Here is a 22,670-nt window from a genome sequence, read left to right as displayed (position 1 = left end):
TGGGGAGATCTAAAATCGAAAATACTATGTAAATAATCCATTACCTTTGATTCTCTTCATCAGATGTCACTTCCAGGTATCACAGGTCCATAACGAATGTAGTTTTGTTCAAAAAAGCTCATCATTTATGTCCAAAAATCTCCGTCTCGTTAGCACATGATGTAAGCCAGCCGGACTTCTCGTCATGAACGAGGGGAAAAAATATATTTCCGTTCGTTCAAACATGTCAAACGTTGTATAGCATAAATCATTAGGGCCTTTTTTAACCAGAACATGAATAATATTCAAGGTGGACGAATGCATAGCCTTTTATAACGTATTGGAACGAGGGTACCCAACATGAAGTAGCGCGCCAGGTGTCTAATGGGACATCACCGTTCCATGGCTCTTGTTCGGTCAGATCTCCCTCCAGAAGACTCAAAACACTTTGTAAAGGCTGGTGACATCTAGTGGAAGCAATAGGAAGTGCCAAAATATTCCTAAACCCCTGTGTTTTTCAATGGGATAGGTTTAAAATCAATACAACACATCAGGTATCCACTTCCTGTCAGAAAATGTCTCAGGGTTTTGCCTGCCAAATGAGTTCTGTTATACTCACAGACACCATTCAAACAGTTTTGGAAACTTTAGAGTGTTTTCTATCCATATATAATAAGTATATGCATATTCTAGTTACTGGGTAGGATTAGTAACCAGATTAAATCGGGTACATTTTTTTTATCCAGACGTGCAAATGCTGCCCCCTAGACCCAACAGGTTAACTGGGCAAGTCCGTTAAAACCTCTTACATCTAGATGTTCCGCTAGCGGAACGCCTCGCCAATATCCAATGATAGAGCGTGGCGCGAATTACAAACTCCTCAAAAATCCCAAAACTTCAATTTTTCAAACATATGACTATTTTACACCATTTTAAAGACAAGACTCTCCTTTATCTAACCACATTGTCCATTTTCAAAAAGGCTTTACAACGAAAGCAAAACATTAGATTATGTCAGGAGAGTACCCTGCCCAAAATAATCACACAGCCATTTTTCAAGCTAGCATATAATGTCACAAAAACCAAAACCACAGCTAAATGCAGCACTAACCTTTTGATCTTCATCAGATGAAACTCCTAGGACATTATGTTATACAATACATGCATGTTTTGTTCAATCAAGTTCATATTTGTATCAAAAACCAGCTTTTTACATTAGCATGTGACGTTCAGAACTAGCATACTCACCGAAAACTTCCGGTGAATTTACTAAATGTCTCACGATAAACGTTCACAAAAAAACATAACAATTATTTTAAGAATTATAGATACAGAACTCCTTTATGCAATCGCGGTGTCCGATTTTTAAAATAGCTTTTCGGTGAAAGCACATTTTGCAATATTCTGAGTAGATAGCTCGGCCATCACAGGCTAGCTATTTTGACACCCACCAAGTTTGGCACTCACCGAACTCAGATTTACTATAAGAAAAATGTTATTACCTTTGCTGTTCTTCGTCAGAATGCACTCCCAGGACTTCTACTTCAACACCCAATGTTGTTTTTGGTTCCAAATAATCCATAGTTATATCCAAATAGCGGCGTTTTGTTCTTGCGTTCAAGACACTATCCGAAGGGTGACGCGCCGGCGCGTATCGTGACAAAATATTCCATTACGGTACTTCGAAGCATGTCAAACGCTGTTTAAAATCAATTTTTATGCAATTTCTCGTAAAATAGCGATAATATTCCTACCGGGAGACCTTGTTTTCGTTCAAAGACTGAAAATAGAAAATGGAGTCTTCACATGCATGCGCACGCCCGTGTCATTGTTCTCAGATCAACCACTTTCCAAAACACCTACTGTTTTTCGCCCAGGGACTGCAGAGTCATCATTCCCCGTTCTGGCGCCTTCTGAGAGCCTATGGGTGCCTTTAGAAAATGTCACGTTACAGCAGAGATCCTCTATTTTCCATAAAGAGGCTATAGAAGGACAAGAAATGGTCAGAGAGGGCACTTCTTGTATGGAATCTTCTCAGGTTTTGGCCTGCCATATGAGTTCTGTTATACTCAGACACCATTCAAACAGTTTTAGAAACTTTAGGGTGTTTTCTATCCACATCTACTAATTACATGCATATTCTAGTTTCTGGGCAGGAGTAATAACCCGATTAAATCGGGTACGTTTTTTATCCGGCCGTGAAAATACTGCCCCCTATCCTAAACAGGTTAAGAACAAGTTCTTATTTTCAATGACAGCCTAGGAACAGAGGGTTAACTGCCTTGTTCTGCCCCTGAACAACAGATTTGTACCTTGTCGTCTCGGGTATTCGATCTTGCAACCTTTCGGTTACTAGTCCAACGCTCTAACCGCTAGGCTAGTTGCGCATTAGTCAGAGGTTCCATGTGTAGAAATGTGAAGTGGGAGATCGCTGATGCAAAATGGAATTAAATAAATGAACGGATTAAGTTAGCTAAATTAGGAGTAGGCTACAACGAGTAACCAACAGGTAGGCTGTTTAATCTGAATGGCGTTGTTGTAGATGAGGAGCGCAGCAAAGCAAAACTTCCTCAATTAGCCTAGATGGCTAGCTAACGTAGCGCTAAAGACAGCCTTTTACAGATCGGTTCACAAACCACCTATGGCAGCTACAAGTATCGATCTAGCTTGGCTCTGGCTACTTTTTCCTCTCCTATGTCACATGCCAGCCCCCCCCCTTGCAATCAGTGTGCACCTTCTCTCCTGTGTTGCTAAGGTTGCGCAGAAAGCGTGAAGTTACAAAACCATTTATTGGGGCATTCTCGATATCCATATTTTTATTATTCAAATAGTGAAATTATTTTGAATACTCATCCCTACTCTGAAATTAGAACACTGGCATTAATATGGAGTTGTCCCCCCCTTTGCTGCTATAACAGCCTCTACTCTGCTGGGAAGGCTTTCCACTAGATGTTGGGAACATTGCTGCGGGGACTTGCTTCTATTCAGCAACGAGAATTAGTGATGTTGGGCACTGATGTTGGGAGATTAGGCCTGGCTCGCAGTCGGTGTTCCAATTCATCCCAAAGGTGTTCGATGGGGTTGAGGTCAGGGCTCTGCAGGCCAGTCAAGTTATTCCACACCGATCTTGACAAACCATTTCTGTATGGACTTGCGCTTTGTGCACGGGGCCATTGTCATGCTGAAACAGAAAAGGGCCTTCCCCAAAATGTTGCCACAAAGTACAGAATCGTCTAGAATGTCATTGTATGCTGTAGTATTAAGGTTTCCCTTCACTGGAACTAAGGGGCCTAGCCTGAACCATGAAAACAGCCCCAAACCATTATTCCTCTTCTACCAAACTTTACAGTCGGTACTATGCATTGGGGCAGATAGCGTTCTCCTGGCATCTGCCAAACCCAGATTCGTCTGTCGGACTGCCAGATGGTGAAGCGTGATTATCACTCCAGAGAACGCGTTTCCACTGCTCCGGAGTTCAACGGGTGCGAGCATTACACCGCTCCAGCCGACACTTGGCATTGCACATGGTGAGCTTAGGCTTGTGTGCTGCTGCTCGGACATGGAAACCCATTTCATGAAGAAAGGTGTGGCATGTAGCCTAGTGGTTAGAGTGTTGGACCAGTAACTGAGAGGTTGCTAGGTCGAATCCCCGAGCTGACAAGGTAAACATCTGTCCTTCTGCCACTGAACAAGGCAGTTAACCCACTGTTCCTAGGCTGTCATTGTAAATAAGAATTTGTTCTTAACTGACTTGCCTTTTTAAAATAAAATTAAGCTCCCAACGAACAGTTCTAATGTGCTGATGTTGCTTCCAGAGGCAGTTTTTACTTTACAATAACAGCACTTACAGTTGACCGGGGCAGCTTCAGCAGGGCAGAAATTTGACAAACTGACTTGTTGGGAAGGTGGAATCCTATGACGGTGCCACGTTGAAAGTCACTGAGCTCTTCAGTAAGGCCATTCTACTGCCAATGTTTGTCTATGGAGATTGCGTGGCTGTGCTCGATTTTTATTCATCGGTCAGTAATGGGTGTGGCTGAAATAGCCGAATCCACTATTTGGAAGGGTTGTCCACATACACCGAAAGTGTGTGAGAGAGAGATGTATCACACGAAATTCTCCAGCTGCTCTTTCAGAAGTGCAAAAAAACCATGAGCCAGTAGAATATACTTTGTATTGGCATCAAATGCAGTGTGATTGGGGGGGGGGGGGGGGATTCCTATTTGGAGTTTAATTGGAGTGAGTGAATTTTATTGATCAAATCCATCGGGCCAGATTGCGGAGCTGGTCTTGGTAGAGGACCATTTAGCGGGTTTGACACCTAATGAAATACGGCCGTGGTACACGCTCCTGATAATACACAGGTCTAACACAGACCTCGCCACACACAGACCTGTAGGCAGCCACCCACACTGGGCAACACTGTCCCCATGCTTGAACTCTCACGCTGTGTACGTGGCCTGCGTAGAAGGGGATGGTATCCTCAGAAAATTAAGACCGGTGTGTATTCCTGTTGGTCTTCAGGTCTAGTGGACTATCTTGGTACCCTTGTGTTTTCTATTACATGGATGTGTGTTTTTTGACTATTTTATATATTTCTTCTGGCTAACATGGAGAAGTTAGTTTTGGTCCCAGTGTTGATGCGAAATGCACCGACAGGTTATGTACAGAACTTGGATGAGTGCTTGCCTCTAATTACTATTTTGCTATTAGTTGGGGGGGAAAATGGCAGCGATGCACTATGGTAAAATATCTTCATGTAAAACACAAACATGAAAGAGAAAATCAACTTGTTATTTATTAAAGTAAGAATGTCAAATGTCACGGTACAGGTAACTGCCGTAAATAAGAGAACCCCAACATGGCAACTTAATAGGGCTGTTGGGTCACCAGAACAGCTTCGATGCAATTTGACATACTCTACAACTGTCTGGAACTCTATTCTTCAGGCGCCCCTCCAGAATCTCTGCCCCCCCCCCCCCCCAAGGTCCTACGGCCCCTTCAGATTCTCCCTGCCCCCCTAGGCCCTACGCCCCTCCAGATTCTCCCTGACCCCCTAGGCCCTACGCCCCTCCAGATTCTCCCTGACCCCCTAGGCCCTACGCCCCTCCAGATTCTCCCTGACCCCCTAGGCCCTACGCCCCTCCAGATTCTCCCTGACCCCCTAGGCCCTACGCCCCTCCAGATTCTCCCTGACCCCCTAGGCCCTACGCCCCTCCAGATTCTCCCTGACCCACTAGGCCCTACGCCCCTCCAGATTCTCCCTGATCCCCCAGGTCCTACGGCCCCTTCAGATTCTCCCTGACCCCCTAGGCCCTACGCCCCTCCAGATTCTCCCTGACCCCCTAGGCCCTACGCCCCTCCAGATTCTCCCTGACCCCCTAGGCCCTACGCCCCTCCAGATTCTCCCTGATCCCCCAGGTCCTACGGCCCCTTCAGATTCTCCCTGACCCCCTAGGCCCTATGCCCCTCCAGATTCTCCCTGACCCCCTACGCCCCTTCAGATTCTGGACCAGAGGGTCACTATGTGAGGCTTCACCCCTAACATGCACAACCCAACCAAGTCTGAGCCAGCTAGCCTGTCTATGGAAGGTGAATAACACACACTAAGCCTACACAATAGACCTGTATGAGATCTGGCTTGAATGGACTGTATACCGGTAACTGCCAAAGTAAAGGAAATGGCAAAGTGTCTTAATAGGGCGTTGGGCAACTACGAGCCAGAACTGCTTTAAATCACCTTGGAACTCTATTGGAGGGAATGGACACCATTCTTTATTTTGTTGTTTTTTGTTAATGGTGGTGGTAAAACGCTGTCTCAGGCATCGCTTCAGAAACTCCCATACATGTTGAATTGGGTTGAGATCTGGTGACTGAGACAATCATGTGGTTTACTTGGTTTTCATGCTCATCAAACCATTGAGACCACTGGTGCCCTGTGGATGGGGGCATTATTATCCTATGGGGGCATAGCCATGGTAGTCAAAATAATGGCCCACCCAGCGTTTTTAATACATGACTCTAAGCATTATGGGATGTTAATTGCTTAATTAACTCGGGAACCACCTGCTTTCAATACACTATTGTGGTAGTAATGTGTGTGACAATGTCACAAGGATAATACAATTTAATCAGCTTTTTCTTTTCCTTTTTAAAAATGGGTCTAACAAATGTTCTCAAAATGAACTCATTCAAGTGATCAAATACTAACATCCCTTTTGGATGTTTGAATAATCGTGCCCATCCCTAATACCAACCTCCTGCAAAAGCCCACTTATTAATATTATCCTTCAATACTTTTTTTTATATCAAACAAGCCTACTAAGTGTCTACAGAAAGGTCTGGAACCTGAAATGTTTTCATCAGTGGCGAAAACACTTGCTGTTACTCCCACCCTGGTTCTGTTCCCTTGGGTTTGGAACATTCCAGAAGCAGTCATGGAGACTGAGACTCGTGAATATGAATTTCCCCATAATTGTGGCAGAAGTAGATTTGTTGTTGTTCAAATAAACAATTTATTCAGAGCACTGGATGTTGATCATTGAATTCAATGCTTTTGATTGGCCCTGCACTCGTTAGACATAAACACGGGTGGGGGTTGGGATTTCTCATTTCTCCACTGCTGGAAGTGTGTCAAGGCTGTCGTCACCATTTCTGTAAGGGCACTAGTGGTATTCTTCACTGTGAACTGTCATTGGTATATTGAAGAGCACACTAACCAGTCTGTGGTTGGTGTATTGAAGGGGACACTGAACCAGTCTGTGGTTGGTGTATTGAAGGGGACACTGAACCAGTCTGTGGTTGGTGTATTGAAGGGGACACTGAACCAGTCTGTGGTTGGTGTATTGAAGGGGACACTGAACCAGTCTGTGGTTGGTGTATTGAAGGGGACACTGAACCAGTCTGTGGTTGGTGTATTGAAGGGGACACTGAACCAGTCTGTGGTTGGTGTATTGAAGGGGACACTGAACCAGTCTGTGGTTGGTGTATTGAAGGGGACACTGAACCAGTCTGTGGTTGGTGTATTGAAGGGGACACTGAACCAGTCTGTGGTTGGTGTATTGAAGGGGACACTGAACCAGTCTGTGGTTGGTGTATTGAAGGGGACACTGAACCAGTCTGTGGTTGGTGTATTGAAGGGGACACTGAACCAGTCTGTGGTTGGTGTATTGAAGGGGACACTTAATGTAATTCTCATGTGATTGCTCCTGCTCTAGGTTTCCTACGCTCGTCCAAGCTCAGCCTCCATTAGAGATGCAAATTTGTACGTCAGTGGCTTACCAAAAACCATGACTCAGAAGGAACTAGAGCAGCTCTTCTCTCAGTACGGACGAATCATTACCTCTCGCATTCTGGTGGACCAAGTGACCGGTGAGTAGGAAGCCCTCACTCGCTCTCTCTTTGTGTTTTGTCCCAGTACCCCCCCCCCCAGCCAGGCCTCAGGAATGAATGTGATGTACCGCTGTGTCCCAACATGCCATTTTACTGCTGCAGCCTTTCATCAATGTACATAGCTGGATGAAATATGAAATTGATTGTAGAGTAGGAAGATTGAAGTGTAGTAATTTAATAGTATGTACATCTTCCCTCTTTATCTCTACAACTTCCTTCTGCCCTCCCCTCCCCTCGCTCTCTGCCCTCCCCTCGCTCTCTGCCTTCCCCTCCCCTCGCTCTCTGCCCTCCCTCCCCTCGCTCTCTGCCCTCCCTCCCCTCGCTCTCTGCCCTCCCCTCCCCTCGCTCTCTGCCCTCCCCTCGCTCTCTGCCCTCCCCTCGCTCTCTGCCCTCCCCTCCCCTCGCTCTCTGCCCTCCCTCGCTCTCTGCCCTCCCTCCCCTCGCTCTCTGCCCTCCCTCCCCTCGCTCTCTGCCCTCCCCTCCCATCGCTCTCTGCCCTCCCCTCGCGCTCTCATTCTGGCTCGCTCTCCCTCCGTATTGCCCCTGAAGGTGTAGCTGTAATGCGTGTTTCATGGCAAGAAATAATATAAATGTTCTAATCTCCATTTCCAAACTACCATGTGGAAATGGAATCTGTACGCTCCTTATGAAATACTAATAAACAGAACCTCTCTGCTGTAGAAATGTATAATATTCAGTCAAGGGTTAGGGACAAGGCTTCCAAATGTAATTTGTTGCCAATACAATTATAATTTTTCTGTTAGAATGTGTGCTTACAGTGGGTTTTGGAGAAGAAATCTTATTCATGCTTCTTCGTCTGAGGATGGGTTCAATCAGTTAGCTTATTGACTAAATGATATCAGTTGCCTTGTGGGATTTGTTGTGCTGATTTTGAAAAATAACTACATTTTCTAATATCAGTTGTAGGCTTGATGTTTTGATGTCCCAGGTTGACCACAAATATCTGTCCATACAGCTTTTTATTTTCCAAGTATATTGACATTGCCTTGCCATAAACTAGCAGTGTTCTTATTCATTGTCCTGGCAACTAGCGTCCTGTCCAGTACTTGTAGGTCAAGCTGCCTCACTTTTCCGTAGTTCTGGCTCAGACTAGGCTTACTTAGTAATATGACATGTAGCTAACCAAGTCAGAGCGCCACAATATTGCCACCTGTCTAAACATGACGCTTGTGTTCCCCAGGTGTCTCCAGAGGGGTGGGTTTTATCCGGTTTGACCGGCGAATCGAAGCAGAAGAAGCCATCAAGGGCCTGAATGGCCAGAAGCCACCGGGCGCCACAGAGCCCATCACCGTGAAGTTCGCCAACAACCCCAGCCAGAAGACAAGCCAGGCTCTGCTCTCCCAGCTGTACCAGTCGCCCAATCGAAGGTACCCCGGACCCCTCGCACAGCAGGCACAGCGCTTCAGGTAAAGGGGTACACTAAAAAACAAACCCACCTACCACAGCAGGTACAGCGCTTCAGGTAAAGGGGTACACTAAAAAACAAACCCACCTACCACAGCAGGTACAGCGCTTCAGGTAAAGGGGTACACTAAAAAACAAACCCACCTACCACAGCAGGTACAGCGCTTCAGGTAAAGGGGTACACTAAAAAACAAACCCACCTACCACAGCAGGTACAGCGCTTCAGGTAAAGGGGTACACTAAAAAACAAACCCACCTACCACAGCAGGTACAGCGCTTCAGGTAAAGGGGTACACTAAAAAACAAACCCACAGCAGGTACAGCGCTTCAGGTAAAGGGGTACACTAAATAACAAACCCACAGCAGGTACAGCGCTTCAGGTAAAGGGGTACACTAAATAACAAACCCACAGCAGGTACAGCGCTTCAGGTAAAGGGGTACACTAAAAAACAAACCCACAGCAGGTACAGCGCTTCAGGTAAAGGGGTACACTAAAAAACAAACCCACAGCAGGTACAGCGCTTCAGGTAAAGGGGTACACTAAAAAACAAACCCACAGCAGGTACAGCGCTTCAGGTAAAGGGGTACACTAAAAAACAAACCCACAGCAGGTACAGCGCTTCAGGTAAAGGGGTACACTAAAAACAAACCCACCTACTGCGTTTATGATTAGAGCTAAGCCAAGTCATAGCCTACCTACAATGACATGAAATCCATTTATTCCTCATAGGGGATAAACACTTTAAAAACTGCATTTTGAATTGTCACACTTTACAGTGGAATACTCTAGACTACATGACGCTATAACGTTCTGTTTTACTTATCAAAACATCCCAGAGTTAACCCACACTTTTACTTTGTGTTCCTCCTGTTGCAAATATCTAATCTTGTTGAATGTGGGTCTGAGGGATTTGAGTATTTTTGGTCATTGAAACACATAACTATTTGAACCCCCTCCAAGGAAAAGAGGCAAAAAAGCAACAAATGGGCTTATGTTCTGTGTTGCCACCCTTTCTATTGCTGCTGAATGACTTGTTATTGAGCTGTCCAAATTCACATTGTTGGTGGTCTTGGTGTAAGAAATGTAGTGTATTCTAACTATATCGTGAAAGCTGAATATTTATTAAAGGGTCAATGCAGACAATTTTATCTCCATATTAAACCACATCTGGGTAATTATTTAAGTACCTTACTGTGATTTATTTATTTTTCAATTAAAATCGTTTAGCTAGGACTGAGTGGGGATGAGAAAAGAGAACATTTGTTCTTATTGGCAGAGGTTTGGAACTCTATTGGTCTATTAGCTCATTTACTGCATGGCGATGTCACTATGCAAAGCCAAATCTCCATCCCACCAAAACGGGCAGAGAATCCAAGCCGTCTTTTCAAACACTACAATGGCATTATGATCATTTTCACAGTATTATTCCAACCTCTATAGTGTTGAATTGTGTGTGTGTGTGTGTATAAAACACAGGATAATCACATTTGACTGCACTGGGACTTTAACAATACTTATCTTCCCTAGTGACTCACTTTTTATTTGCTCTTTTTATTTCATGTGTGTGCACTTGTAGTGCACAATGGCTTTGTATTTCTTTTCATTATTCTTGTTGACCATATAACGGCATGCGCTTGTCCTTTACATCAACATTAGTGCGTCTATACCACACAATGTAAACAAGGCAATTTGGATGTAATTTCCCCGGGGATTCCCAACGAGTTAAATTGCTTAGCTCGTGTTAGCCAGTCAATTATGAGAGACAATCTCTGAAAACATTTGCTCAACGGCTATCTTTTTTTATGAATGTGTTGAACTTCAATGTTCTGCAGACTGCAGTATTTGCTTCAACTGAACTCCACTTTCATTTCAGGTTGGACAATCTGCTAAACATGGCATACGGAGTCAAGAGGTAATTCAACTATTACAGTTGCAGTTTTGCATTAGGAAATTCTTTGGGACACATTGGGTGTTTTTTCCATCCAAGGTGAGGCCTAGATCATTTTCCATGACTGTATTCAGCTGTTGCCTGAACCCTATACTGACTAGAATTTCAGGTTGTCGGTCAAATATTTTGGCATTTTTGTGTAAGCCAGTGAGGGCTTTGGGAGGGGGGTGTGTGTGTGTGGAGCGCGGGTGAGCTGTGTTTGCTCCTCAACCACTCAACTAGATGTGACAATCAGAGGGCTGCACCTGACCCTAACCTTCTAATATAGAACATGTTCTGTAGGCTACAGTCAGATGGTGGGATGATATTTCACAGGGCATGCAGGATTTTATTGGCCTGATTTTTAGATATGTTTCTGCTTATAACTTCCAGTATTTTGGTAAGCTATTTGTTAGTCAACTTGTCTATAATTTAGATATACATGCAGCTTCTCTTTTGTCATTATGTTGCCCTACAAAACTAAATAAACCCTTGCTCACCAGAATGTCATAAATGATAGAATGAATGCTTCAATCTAGTTTACATCTGTAAAGTTCTGTCATCTCTGCTTCTTTCGCAGAACAAAGACGTTTAGGGACCGGTGAGAAAATGCAAAAAAGAAAAAAATGTTGGTGCGAGATTTTTCAAATGACTTCAGTTTGACCGGTTGTAAGGTCATGGAAAGCTTTTGAAAACGACCAACATGTTTCTGATAAGATTTCAGTTTGGCTTGGATACATATTTTATGTGGTTGATAAATACTATCAGCTTTTATGATGCTGATAAAGGTAGCACCTCGACACAAACGTTATTGAACTGCACATTTCAAAATGTTGAATGAAGAAATCGTATTTCTCCACTCCTGTTCCCGAGTCAAAACGTTTGGTGTAAAATGTTTAATTCTGCAGGAGTTAATAAGGACTATGTGAGAGGTTATAGACCTTCAGTCAGTGTCCAGATTTCAGTTTCCATTTAACCCATCTGAACAGTAGGCTAGAGTTCCCTTAAGGTACCGTAGGCCTATTTGAAGTCCCCATCTTGACTGTCGAATTTGTATAGCGCCTCACAATCATCACACATAAAATAGGCACTGCCATCATCCTCTTTTACCCCTTAAAATCTTTCCCAAACATTACTGTTCTGACCCTCCCTCCTTTTCAACTCTCCATTCCACAGCTTCTCTTATTGAACTAAATGTTGACATTGTCCTTTTTTACCTCCGTGGATGGACATGAACTTTTTCTTCCCCGTTCCCAAAAGTATTTGGTGTGTAGGCTATTGGGCCCACGTCCAGTTATTCTCTAAAGCGCAGACTCACTCACTAATACCAGATAGACTTCACTAATGAAAGAAAAACCTCAATGTAGCCTATAGATAGAAAAACATCACGTTCTTGTGCAATTTCTAAGTTATTTTCTCTCAATTTGACCCGCCCAACGGACATCACCGTGGGAACTGCGGGTCAACCTGCGCATCGTGTGTGAACGAGAGCGGGTCAGGGGCGAACAAGCTGCTGAGTTCTGAGGCTGATTCACGCTGGCAGGAGAGATGCCAGTGATGGGTCACATGTCAGACAGTGAGTGCTTACCTGATCCTATAACCCTGGGCACTCGTTCTCCCTCTTTCTGCCTCTCTTACTCCGCCTTTCTCGCGCTCGCTCCGCCTTTCTCGCTCTCGCGTGCGCTCTGCCTCTCGCACGCGGCCAGCCTCTCGCGCTCTTACCTTGATCCATTATTGACAATCGTGTCCTGTTTTTAAACAACCGAGACGGCAGTGTCAGCCGCCTCTCAGGAACTTGACTCCAGTCTGGCATTTTGTTTGAGCTTCATTTCACCCCCCCTTCCTTCCTGAAGCCTGATTGAAGTTCAATTCTTCTGAAGGCTCTCCTTTCCTTCACTGGTAGACTTGTGATTTCTTACTGCTCGTGGGCTGGTGTCTTGGTTCCGTGATGCTCTGAGCACACCTGTCATGATGTATGTTCCCAGAGAGGACAACTGAAGCAGCTCATCTCATCTGACAACTGCTGAAATAATTCATGCTCTCCTGTGCACTTTTTTTTTTCTCTCTCTCTCAAACTGCAAAACCACGATTACCTACGAGCTGAGATTTCAGGAGACTTCATTATTGGCTTTGTAACCTAAAATTTCATATGGTGGGATTTCCCTCCTGGTTTTTCAGGAAATTCTTCCACTGTGCTATTTAGGAAGTATCCCATGTTTTTCCTAAGGTGGTCAAGTGGCAATGAGAAAGTAGGGTTATGGTGGTTAATCGGTTAGTCACCGAAAAATACATTTGCTTTTGGGTTAATATGCATAATTTAGTGAAGTTAAATTGGTGTGTATATTTTCGCTAATCGTCATGCATTTTATCTATCACTTGCACAGCATACAAAGCCTAATATTACATGTCAGACAGCATACAGAGCCTAGTTATAAACTCAGCAAAAAAATGAACGTCCTCTCACTGTCAACTGCGTTTTATTTTCAGCAAACTTAACGTGTAAAATGTGTATGGACATAAGATTCAACAACTGAGAAACTGAAAAAGTTCCACAGACATGGAATAATGTGTCCCTGAACAAAGGGGGGGGGGGTCAAAATCTAAAGTAACAGTCAGTATCTGGTGTGGCCACCAGCTGCATTAAGTACTGCAGTGCATCTCCTCCTCATGGACTGCACCCGATTTGCCAGTTCTTGCTGTAGGATGTTACCCCACTCTTCCACCAAGGCACCTGCAAGTTCGCTAACATTTCTGGGGGGAATGGCCTTTTCCCTCACCCTCCGATCCAACAGGTCCCAGACGCGCTCAATGGGATTGAGATCCGGGCTCTTCGCTGGCCATGGCAGAACACCGACATTCCTGTCTTGCAGGAAAACACGCACAGAATGAGCAGTATGGCTGGTGGCATTGTCATGCTGGAGGGTCATGTCAGGATGAGCCTGCAGGAAGGGTACCACATGAGGGAGGAGGATGTCATCCCTGTAATCCACAGCGTTGAGATTGCCTGCAATGACAACAAGCTCAGTCCGATGATGCTGTGACACACCATGACGGACCCTACACCTCCAAATCGATCCTGCTTCAGATTACAGGCCATGGTGTAACGCTCATTCCTTTGACGATGAACGCAAATCCGACCATCACCCCTGGTGAGACAAAACCGCGACTCATCAGAGAAGAGCACTTTTTGCCAGTCCTGTCTGGTCCAGCGATGGTGGGTTTGTGCCCGTAGGCGACGTTGTTGCCGGTGATGTCTGGTGAGGACCTGCCTTACAACAGGCCTACAAGCCCTCAGTCCAGCCTCTCTCAACCTATTGCGGACAGTCTGAGCGCTGATGGAGGGATTGACTCTCGGTGCATCACCCACTGCTTGACCGCTTTGCACTGGGAGCTTGAGGAAGTGTAATTGTTTTGAAACCTCAACGTTTTACTTTAAATAAAAGCATGTCATACCTTGCTTCAAAGTAGCCTAGTGAAAGTCCATCCACAGAAACATGGAGGCAATTATTTTTTTTATAAAGACTTCCTCATGCCATTTAACCAGCATTTCTCTCCTGTTCTATTGGTTTTCAGAGCAACATTCTTTCATTGTCCAGAAGCCAAAGGCACAATCCTAGTCATATTAGCAACCATCATAGTTGTTGGTATTAGATTCCTCCTCGTTTTCTAAATTTTTACAACTGAGATTTTCACCTGTCACATGGAATTACTCGCGTTAAGTTGTGCTGTTTTTAGAATGTGGTTTTCCTCTAATTTGCATTTTGACATTTTTAATAATAGGCTATATAGCCTTTTTAACTAAGACTATAGGCTCGCTATTGTTGCTGGTTTCTATTAAGCTGTTTGTGAAAAATGTCCAGTCCATGCATAGTATCATAGAGGGCGAAGCGAGAGGTTTCATTCTCACCACAAATCTGTCCTAAAGAAGCCCATTGTGTTTCTATAGGTTTATTTTGGGCCTAAGCTTGTCACCTGCCTTCCTCCTTGGTTCGAAAACATAAGCATCTTGTCATTATATACAGGTCTCTGATAGTATTTTCTGTTGGTCACGTCATTTTACTGTTGACTGGTTAATGAGGGTCAGTTAGTCGGCAGCAAAATTGACCAAAATGGTCATCCCTAAATGGGGTATGTTTTGGCTCAACCTTAATGTGGTCATAAACATGCAGTTGCAAGTGATTGTGTCAAGTGAACATCAGTTTTTGTGCAGTTATATAAACCTAAAAGCTATTTGAGTTCAATGAAAAGTCACTGAAATGCAGTACAGTATTTCATGACCATAATACTGTCACCACCTTCAGTGATGCTTGTCTGGGTTTTGTATTGACCTGTGCTTGTCTTTGTTTTTTACAGCCGGTTCTCCCCCATGGCCATCGATGGGGTGACCAGCCTGGCTGGCATCAACATCCCAGGGCACGCGGGCACCGGCTGGTGCATCTTCGTCTATAACCTGGCTCCGGATGCAGACGAAAGTATTCTGTGGCAGATGTTTGGTCCGTTTGGCGCCGTCACAAACGTCAAGGTCATCCGGGACTTCAACACAAACAAGTGCAAAGGGTTCGGATTTGTCACCATGACTAACTACGACGAGGCAGCCATGGCCATCGCCAGCTTGAACGGATACCGCCTCGGGGACAGAGTTCTGCAAGTCTCGTTCAAAACCAACAAAACGCACAAAGCCTAATCTCATCTCGGATTGTTTATAGAAAACTCTACAGAAAATGGAAAAACCTAAAATGGAAACCTACCGACCGTAAACTTTCTACATTAGCAAAAACATCTTTGTAAATCAGTGTTACGAAGGGAAACTATACTTAGCGTCCAACAGTGTTTTCCTTTCCTTCATTGCTAGGCTTTGAAACTTCTTAAAATACTTTGCGTTAAACCAGAAAAAATACTGCAGGTTTTCACGCCTGTCTTTAAAGCTGGACCTTTTAAAATGTTACTAAAGGTTTTTTTTGTTTTGTTGCACATCTGCTGTAAAACAGGAAGTTTTGTAAGGCTTTGTGTAGTGATTTTTCTTTTGTATTCTTCTGTGTCCTGATTTGCCTTGGTGCTTTTTGCGTCTTAAGTGGTTAACGAAGTATTTATTTTTGATTATTCAGTTTAAACAAATTGTTAGTATTATGTTTATTGTAATATGAGTTATTGGTTGGCTGCATAATATTGCTTATTGTAAAATTTAATGGAGGAAAAACACAAAAAAATATATCTTAAAGCAGTACCTTGCCAAAGAGCTAAGAACCTCTTTGATGTGGGTTTAAAAAGCATCTATTTTTATAAAAAGACAAATTTGGAGAAACTTTTTACTGGACCTGGAACAAATATTTTGACTTGGATACTTTGAGAAATATCTTCATATGACACCTTACCAGGAAGTTTGCAGTGGTTGACATTTCTGGAGAGATTTCTGATGTAAAAGATACCTTTTGAGATCTTTGTATTATCTTTCGATTCTAGAATCAATGGCAGTGATGGTTTCATTTGTATAATCACCTGTGGGTTGTCCTATCATCCTGGCTGTTATGACTAGCAACTCCCATTCACTTTTGATTTGGAAATGCAGACAGAAAAAATACAAAGGTTTATTTGCAAAAGTGCATGCAAAATTATAGTGGAAATATCTTCAAGGTAAAAGGGGGGGGGGATAAAAATCAGTTCTTCCTAAAGAATTCCCTTCAAGACAGCGCTCATGGTGGTTTGTGGTGTACTTACTATATCATTTTGTCTTTATATTAAACAAATAAGGGTTTTACCTACTTTGTATGAAAGAGGGAGAGGACAAGCTGACCAAGGCAGCTGATTAAGTAAACGAGTTTGAATGAAAGATGGGGAAGATTACTCCTGGGCTTAGAGCTATGTAAATAAGTCCTTTTTTTTTATGTTGAGTATTTAGCTAGCATATTTGTTATTTTTTTGGACTTTATGGCGAAGTGCTTTTTTTATTTGAGTAACTAGTGTGATTTATTGATTTTTCTGGGGAGATATTGCCTTATTTTGATTTCAGTTCGACTTTGAAAGTTCACATTCAGTTAAAATACTTGATTTGTTGTCCTATGGACTAGCATTACAGTGTCAGATTTGTTGGTGATTTTGGTCTTTAGATGGTCTTGCTTCTGCTATTAAGAAAACTATAGACATTTAAGTTGGTTTGTTTTATATATAAACATTATAGATATATATTTATGTGGTAAAGAATGGATATAAACCAGTTTTTAGCTTTCTGATTACTTTTTTTTTTTCATTCATATAGACGTAATGCATAATAACCTGTCTTAAAAATCGTAAAAGGTGTATTGCTTTATTCACTTGAAGCGGTTCCATGACCATATCAAAAAGGGTTGCAAGAGATTGCCGAACAACATCTTGCTTCTCTCGAACAGAGGCTGGTCAAGCCCTTAGATGCACTGAGTACTGCACCTGCATCCTGCTTTGTCTTGAGCTCATTACTAGTCATACGTCTCCTTATCGAGCAGTGTGCTGTGCATTATATATATATACATTTATATATTTACCAACTGCTTTTCTTATACTTTTTCTCTCTTTTTTTTTGGTTAATTGTACAAGTTCAACTTTGATTATAGATTAGCTGTGACACTGCTGCTGTGGGGGAAGGGGCCCCCATTTTCTCATGCCCGGCCTCTCACTGGTCTTGATTGAGGATAACTTGACGGACCCGAGGGGGCTCTGACTAGCTAGGCATGGCAAAATGAGCCCCCCCACACCCACTTTCAATTCTAAATGTGAGAATTATTATTTATTTGAAGTTGTACAGTATTACTTGGTTCCACAGCGGTTTTGGGATAGAATATATCTTGAGTATTTAAAAAAGGATGTACATGTTATTTTCTTTGTGTTTGGAATACTTTGTATTTTTTCATGTTCAGTACATCAATAAATACGTTGAAGGGAAATGCAGCTCTGTGGACGGACCCTGTGTGTTCAGCACAACCCTCAAGTTAACTTCTCCATCATGTCTCATATTACACTACATGACCAACAGCATGTGGACACCTGCTCATCAAAAATCTCATTCCAAAACCATGGGCAATAATATGGAGTTGGTCCCCCTCCCTTCCCCTTGGCAGCTATAACATCCTCCACTCTTCTGGGAAGGCTTTCCACTAGGTGTTGGAATATTGCTGTGGGGACAGCAACAAGAGCATTAGTGACGTCAGGGATTGATGTTGGGGCGATTAGGACTGGCTCAAAATCAGCATTCCATTTCATCCCAAAGGTGTTCGAAGGGGGTTGAAGTCAGGGCTCTGTGCAGGCCAGTCAAGTTATTCCACACCGATCTCGACAAACCATTTCTGTATGGACCTCATGTCGTCATGCTGAAACAGGCTAGGGCCTTCCCCAACTGTTGCCACAAAGTTGGAAGCACAGAATCGTCTAGAATGTCATAGTATGCTGTAACATTAAGATTTCCCCTCACTGGAACTAAGGGGCGTAGCCTCTACCAAACTCTACAGTTGGCACTTTGCATTGGGGCAAGTAGCGTCTCCTAACATCTGCCAAACTCGGATGCATCCGTCAGACTGCCAGATGGTGAAGCGTGATTCATCACTCCAGAGAACGCATTTCCACTGCTCCAGAGTCCCAACGGCGGCGAGCTTTGCACCACTCCAGCCGACGCTTGGCATTGAGCATGGGGGATCTTAGGCCTGTGTACGGCTGCTTGGCTATGGAAAACCATTTCATGAAGCTCCCGACGAACAGTTCTTGTTTCGAATGTTGCTTCGAGGCAGTTTGGAACTCTATAGTGAGTTAGACCATTTTTACACGCTTCAGCACTTCGGGCAGTCCCGTTCTGTGAGCTTGTGTGGCCTAACACTTCGCGGATGAGCCGTTGTTGCTCCGATGTTGCCATTTCGCAATAACAGTACTTAACTGTTGACCGGGGCAGTTCTAGCAGGGCAGGAATTTTACAAACGGACTTGTTGGAAAGATGGCATCCTACGACTGCCACATTGAATGTCACTGAGCTCTTCAGTAAGGCCGTTCTACTACCAATGTTTGTCTATGGAGATTGCATGGTTGTGCTCAATTTTGTACCCCTATCAGCAGCAGGTGTAGCTGAAATGGCCGAATCTACTAATTCTGAAGAGGCGTCCACATACTTTTGTGTGTGTTTAGTGGAAAGTACCTTCTAGAGGCAATTCGTTGCAAAGCATGTCCATGTGGATTTGACTATTGCTGGTTGTGATTGATCTCCATCCCTTCATTTTTCTTTTATACTGCTTTTTACCCCAGAGGGAACGGCTGGTGCCTGGCCACCAGACAGACACGGCAGAGCAGGTAGGAAGACCACCGTGGTAGATACAAGGTAGATAGTTTGACTCAATGATCCCTGACCATAGCAAAATGCACTCAACCTTGTTGGTCATTAGTTTGAGGTGGTATTTTGGTTGTTTTTCTTTGCTAATAATATAGATGTTTATTTGACTTTTTTTTTTTTTTACATGAAGTAAATAATGTAAGTGATAGGTACAGTTCTAAAGATGACTGTCTAGTCTTAGTGTCCTGTCTAGTCTTTGTGTCCCTAGCACTGAGGGGGTGTGGCCCATATCACAAGGTTGCAGGCGTCAGACCGTAACCCATATGGAAGTGCGTGTTCAGCAACCTGAGAAATGACCATGTTACTGTAGTTCCCCTGTATCAGCAGGCTACAGCTTCTGTAGTTCCCCTGTATTGGCAGGTTACTGGAGTTACACCCCCGTATCGGCAGGTTACTGTAGTTACCCCCCCCCGTATCGGCAGGTTACTGTAGCCCCCCCCGTCGGCGGCGGGCCCCCCCCCCCCGTATCGGCAGGTTCTGAGGCCCCCTGCGTACGGCGGTCGGGCCCCCCCCCGCGTATCGGCAGGTTACTGTAGGTCCCCCCCCCCCCGCGTATCGGCAGGTTACTGTAGGTCCCCCCCCCCCCCGCGTATCGGCAGGTTACTGGAGTTACACCCCCGTATCGGCAGGTTACTGTAGTTACCCCCCCCGTATCGGCAGGTTACTGTAGGTCCCCCCCCCCCCCCGTATCGGCAGGTTACTGTAGGTCCCCCTGCGTATCGGCAGGTTACTGTAGGTCCCCCCCCCCGCGTATCGGCAGGTTACTGTAGGTCCCCCCCCCCCCCCCGCGTATCGGCAGGTTACTGTAGGTCCCCCCCCCCCCCCCCCCCGTATCGGCAGGTTACTGTAGGTCCCCCCCCCCCCCCCGTATCGGCAGGTTACTGTCGGTCGGTCCGTCCGTCCCCCCCACCGTATCGGCAGGTTACTGTAGGTCCCCCACATGTGATGGGTTGTCATTCCTTGCATCCAGAGCGCTGTCTGAATTTGAGAGGGTTCACATTTCCCCTACCCCCTATGCCCAGCTGTAAACCAAAACAAGTGGGGACACTGCTTTTGTTGTTGTTGTTGCTTTTCAAATGGCAGACTGTAGCTTTCATGTTTCTCAGGTCAATCACCTTTAGAGGCTCTGCTGTTATGACAGGTTTCTTTACTGGTGGTCGTTGTGGTGAGGTAATCACCAAAACCACAATGAGTTTCTCTGACTAGAGGTGCATGATGGACATTTCGCAAGAATGTTTGAAATGTAATCTCCCATAGCGGAATGTTTTATCTTGTGAACACTGCTGCTCCGATTGATTTGTCACTTTGTCTGGCAAAGATTCTATCCAAAGAAGCAGCGTGAAAGATGGACATTAAAGAATGCCAATCATTGCTCTGCTTTGACTAGAGGGCTGCTTTGACTTCAACTTGGATGTCTGTGAACATCCCAAATGGCACCATATTCCCTGTATCGTGCACCCTCTGGGTCCTGGTCAAAAGTAGTGGACTAGACAGGGAGTGGGGTTCCATTTGGAACGTAGTCCTAGAAAAATCCAACTGTTTTACGAGCTGCCCCAACAGTTAATTGAAGTATAGTTCAGGCACCAGAATGCACTGCTGCTGTCACCGAGCCAGGCAAAGGGCTGTAGGAAAGCCTGATATAGAGCATTGATTTTCCTTACCTCACGCTCCACTTGAGGGCCAACCGCTTCTGCAATGAAATGACCTGCTTTGAAGTGCGCTTCCCCGCTGTGGAGACGCCTCGCGCTGCCCGTCTGTCATTTAAGTGGCATTGGAAGGACGCAGGGATACAACAGCTTTCGTAAACAAAGTTATTTTAAAGGGCCATCCGTTTTTTGGGGGAGGACCTGTTTAAATATAGCCATTTGATTATTGAAAAATAGAACTTCCTTCAGCTGTTTAATAAAACAAGTGGGGGTGAATTCTTTGTTCTGAAACCCAGATTGCCCCTTAAGCAAAGGGTCTGTCGGGGGGGGGGGGGAGAAGAGCCAAACCACTTAGTTTAATGAAGACAATATTTACCTTGTGCTCAATCATGAAGTCATCTTAGTGTTTCTGCATGGCTGGCAAAGGATAAGGGATCTAATCTGTATGCTTTTAGGGCCTTAAAGTATCCTCAAACACACTGGTCTATTTAAGTCTGCTTGTGGCAACAGAAGTGATCATATCTGACGTCTTTTACTGACTCCGTGTGTACCCTTATTCCATTGCGTCTGTAACAGTTGTTCTCAGCTGTACACTCTCATTACCATGACAGACTGGCGGAAAACGACGTGATTTGAGGTCCTACAGGCTAGCTATGTCTTGATTACACGGTGACGGGATTTTGCGAATACTACAGCGGCTAAACGGAAGCTCACAGGGTTAGTTTTAAGTTGATATCCTTTGATGTATGGTAACATTTTGTGAGTGATTTCTCTACCTGTACTCTATAAAGAGACCTTTTAATATGGTTTTCTTTCAGCAAGTAGCCATTCAGATGGTATTGATAGCCACAGAAGTGAATGATGAGTAAGTGCTAAAATGAGTTTTAAAATTAAGAGCTCACCAATTTATTTTCTGTGACCCCTCTTCAGCGCATGCAACAGGGGCTAAAATATGACATTGCGTTTGGATTGAATGCCATGGTTTAAAACTAGCCAAGACCATTGGTTGAAACTGCAGAAAGTATTCGTGCACCTTGACTTTTTCCCACATTTTGTGGTACAGCCTGAATTTAAATGGATTTAATGAAGATTTTTGTTTCACTGACCTACACCACAATGTCAAAGTTGAACTGTTTTTAGACACTTTTTTTATTTTTTTTACCTAATTAAAAATAAGAAGCTGAAATGTCTTGGTCATTAAGTATTCAACCCATTTGTTAGGGCAAGCTTAAATAAGTTCAGGAGTAAAAATGTGCTTAAGTCACAAATTGCGTGGACTCTGTGTGCAATAATAGTGTTTAACATTATTTTTGAATGACTACTGCATCTCTGTACCCCACACAAGTATCTATCTGTAAGGTCCCTCAGTCGAGCAGTGACTTTCAGACAAATTCAACCACAAAGACCAGGAAGGTTTTCCAATGCCTCACCAAAAAAGGAACCTATTGGGGAGATGGGTAAAAAAAAAAAGGGGATATTGAATATCCCTTTGAGCATGGTGATGTTACTATTTACACTTCGGATGGTGTATCAACACACCCAGTCACTACAAAGATGCAGCCGTCCTTCCTAACTCAGTTGCCGGAGAGGAAGGAAACCGCTCAGGGATTTCACAATAATGCCAATGGTGACTTTAAATCAGAGTTTAATGGCTGTGATGGGAGAAAAGTGAGGGTCGATCAATGTTGTAGTTACTCCACAATACTAACCTAATTGACAGGGTGAAAAGAAGGAAACCTTAACAGAATAGAAACATGCATCCTGTTTGCAACAAGGCACTGCAGTAAAATCCAATACAACACATTACTGAGTACCACTTCATATTTAAGCATATTGGTGGCTGCATCATGTTACAGGTATGCTTGTAATCGTTAAGGACTGGGAAGTTTTTCAGGATGAAGAAAGAAACTGAATGGCCCTACGAACAGGCAAAATCCTAGAGGAAAACCTGGTTGTCTG

At 44.1% G+C, this 22,670-nt stretch overlaps 1 protein-coding gene across 7 annotated transcripts in view; it reads left to right on the top strand.

The window, feature by feature from the left end:
- The window catches only part of elavl2 (ELAV like RNA binding protein 2), a 60,931-nt gene extending 43,289 nt beyond the window's left edge, over positions 1 to 17,642 (top strand). For 6 of the 7 annotated variants that reach the window (XM_014206449.3, XM_014206447.3, XM_082977346.1 and 3 more), the window contains 4 exons: positions 7,197 to 7,350; positions 8,573 to 8,798; positions 10,671 to 10,709; positions 15,078 to 17,642. In XM_014206449.3, the coding sequence (XP_014061924.1) occupies positions 7,197 to 7,350; positions 8,573 to 8,798; positions 10,671 to 10,709; positions 15,078 to 15,408 (750 nt within the window). In that variant the 3' untranslated portion in view covers positions 15,409 to 17,642. The remainder of the gene's footprint in view (positions 1 to 7,196; positions 7,351 to 8,572; positions 8,799 to 10,670; positions 10,710 to 15,077) is intronic. The other variant, XM_014206452.3, reaches the window with a different exon arrangement.
- Positions 17,643 to 22,670: the final 5,028 nt, after the last annotated feature.

This window comes from Salmo salar, chromosome 07, assembly GCF_965601325.2.
Source record: "Salmo salar chromosome 07, fSalSal1, whole genome shotgun sequence".
Classification (NCBI taxonomy): domain Eukaryota; kingdom Metazoa; phylum Chordata; class Actinopteri; order Salmoniformes; family Salmonidae; genus Salmo; species Salmo salar.
Note: the sequence above shows the minus strand (reverse complement) of the source record. Positions and strands in the feature narration are given on the sequence as shown.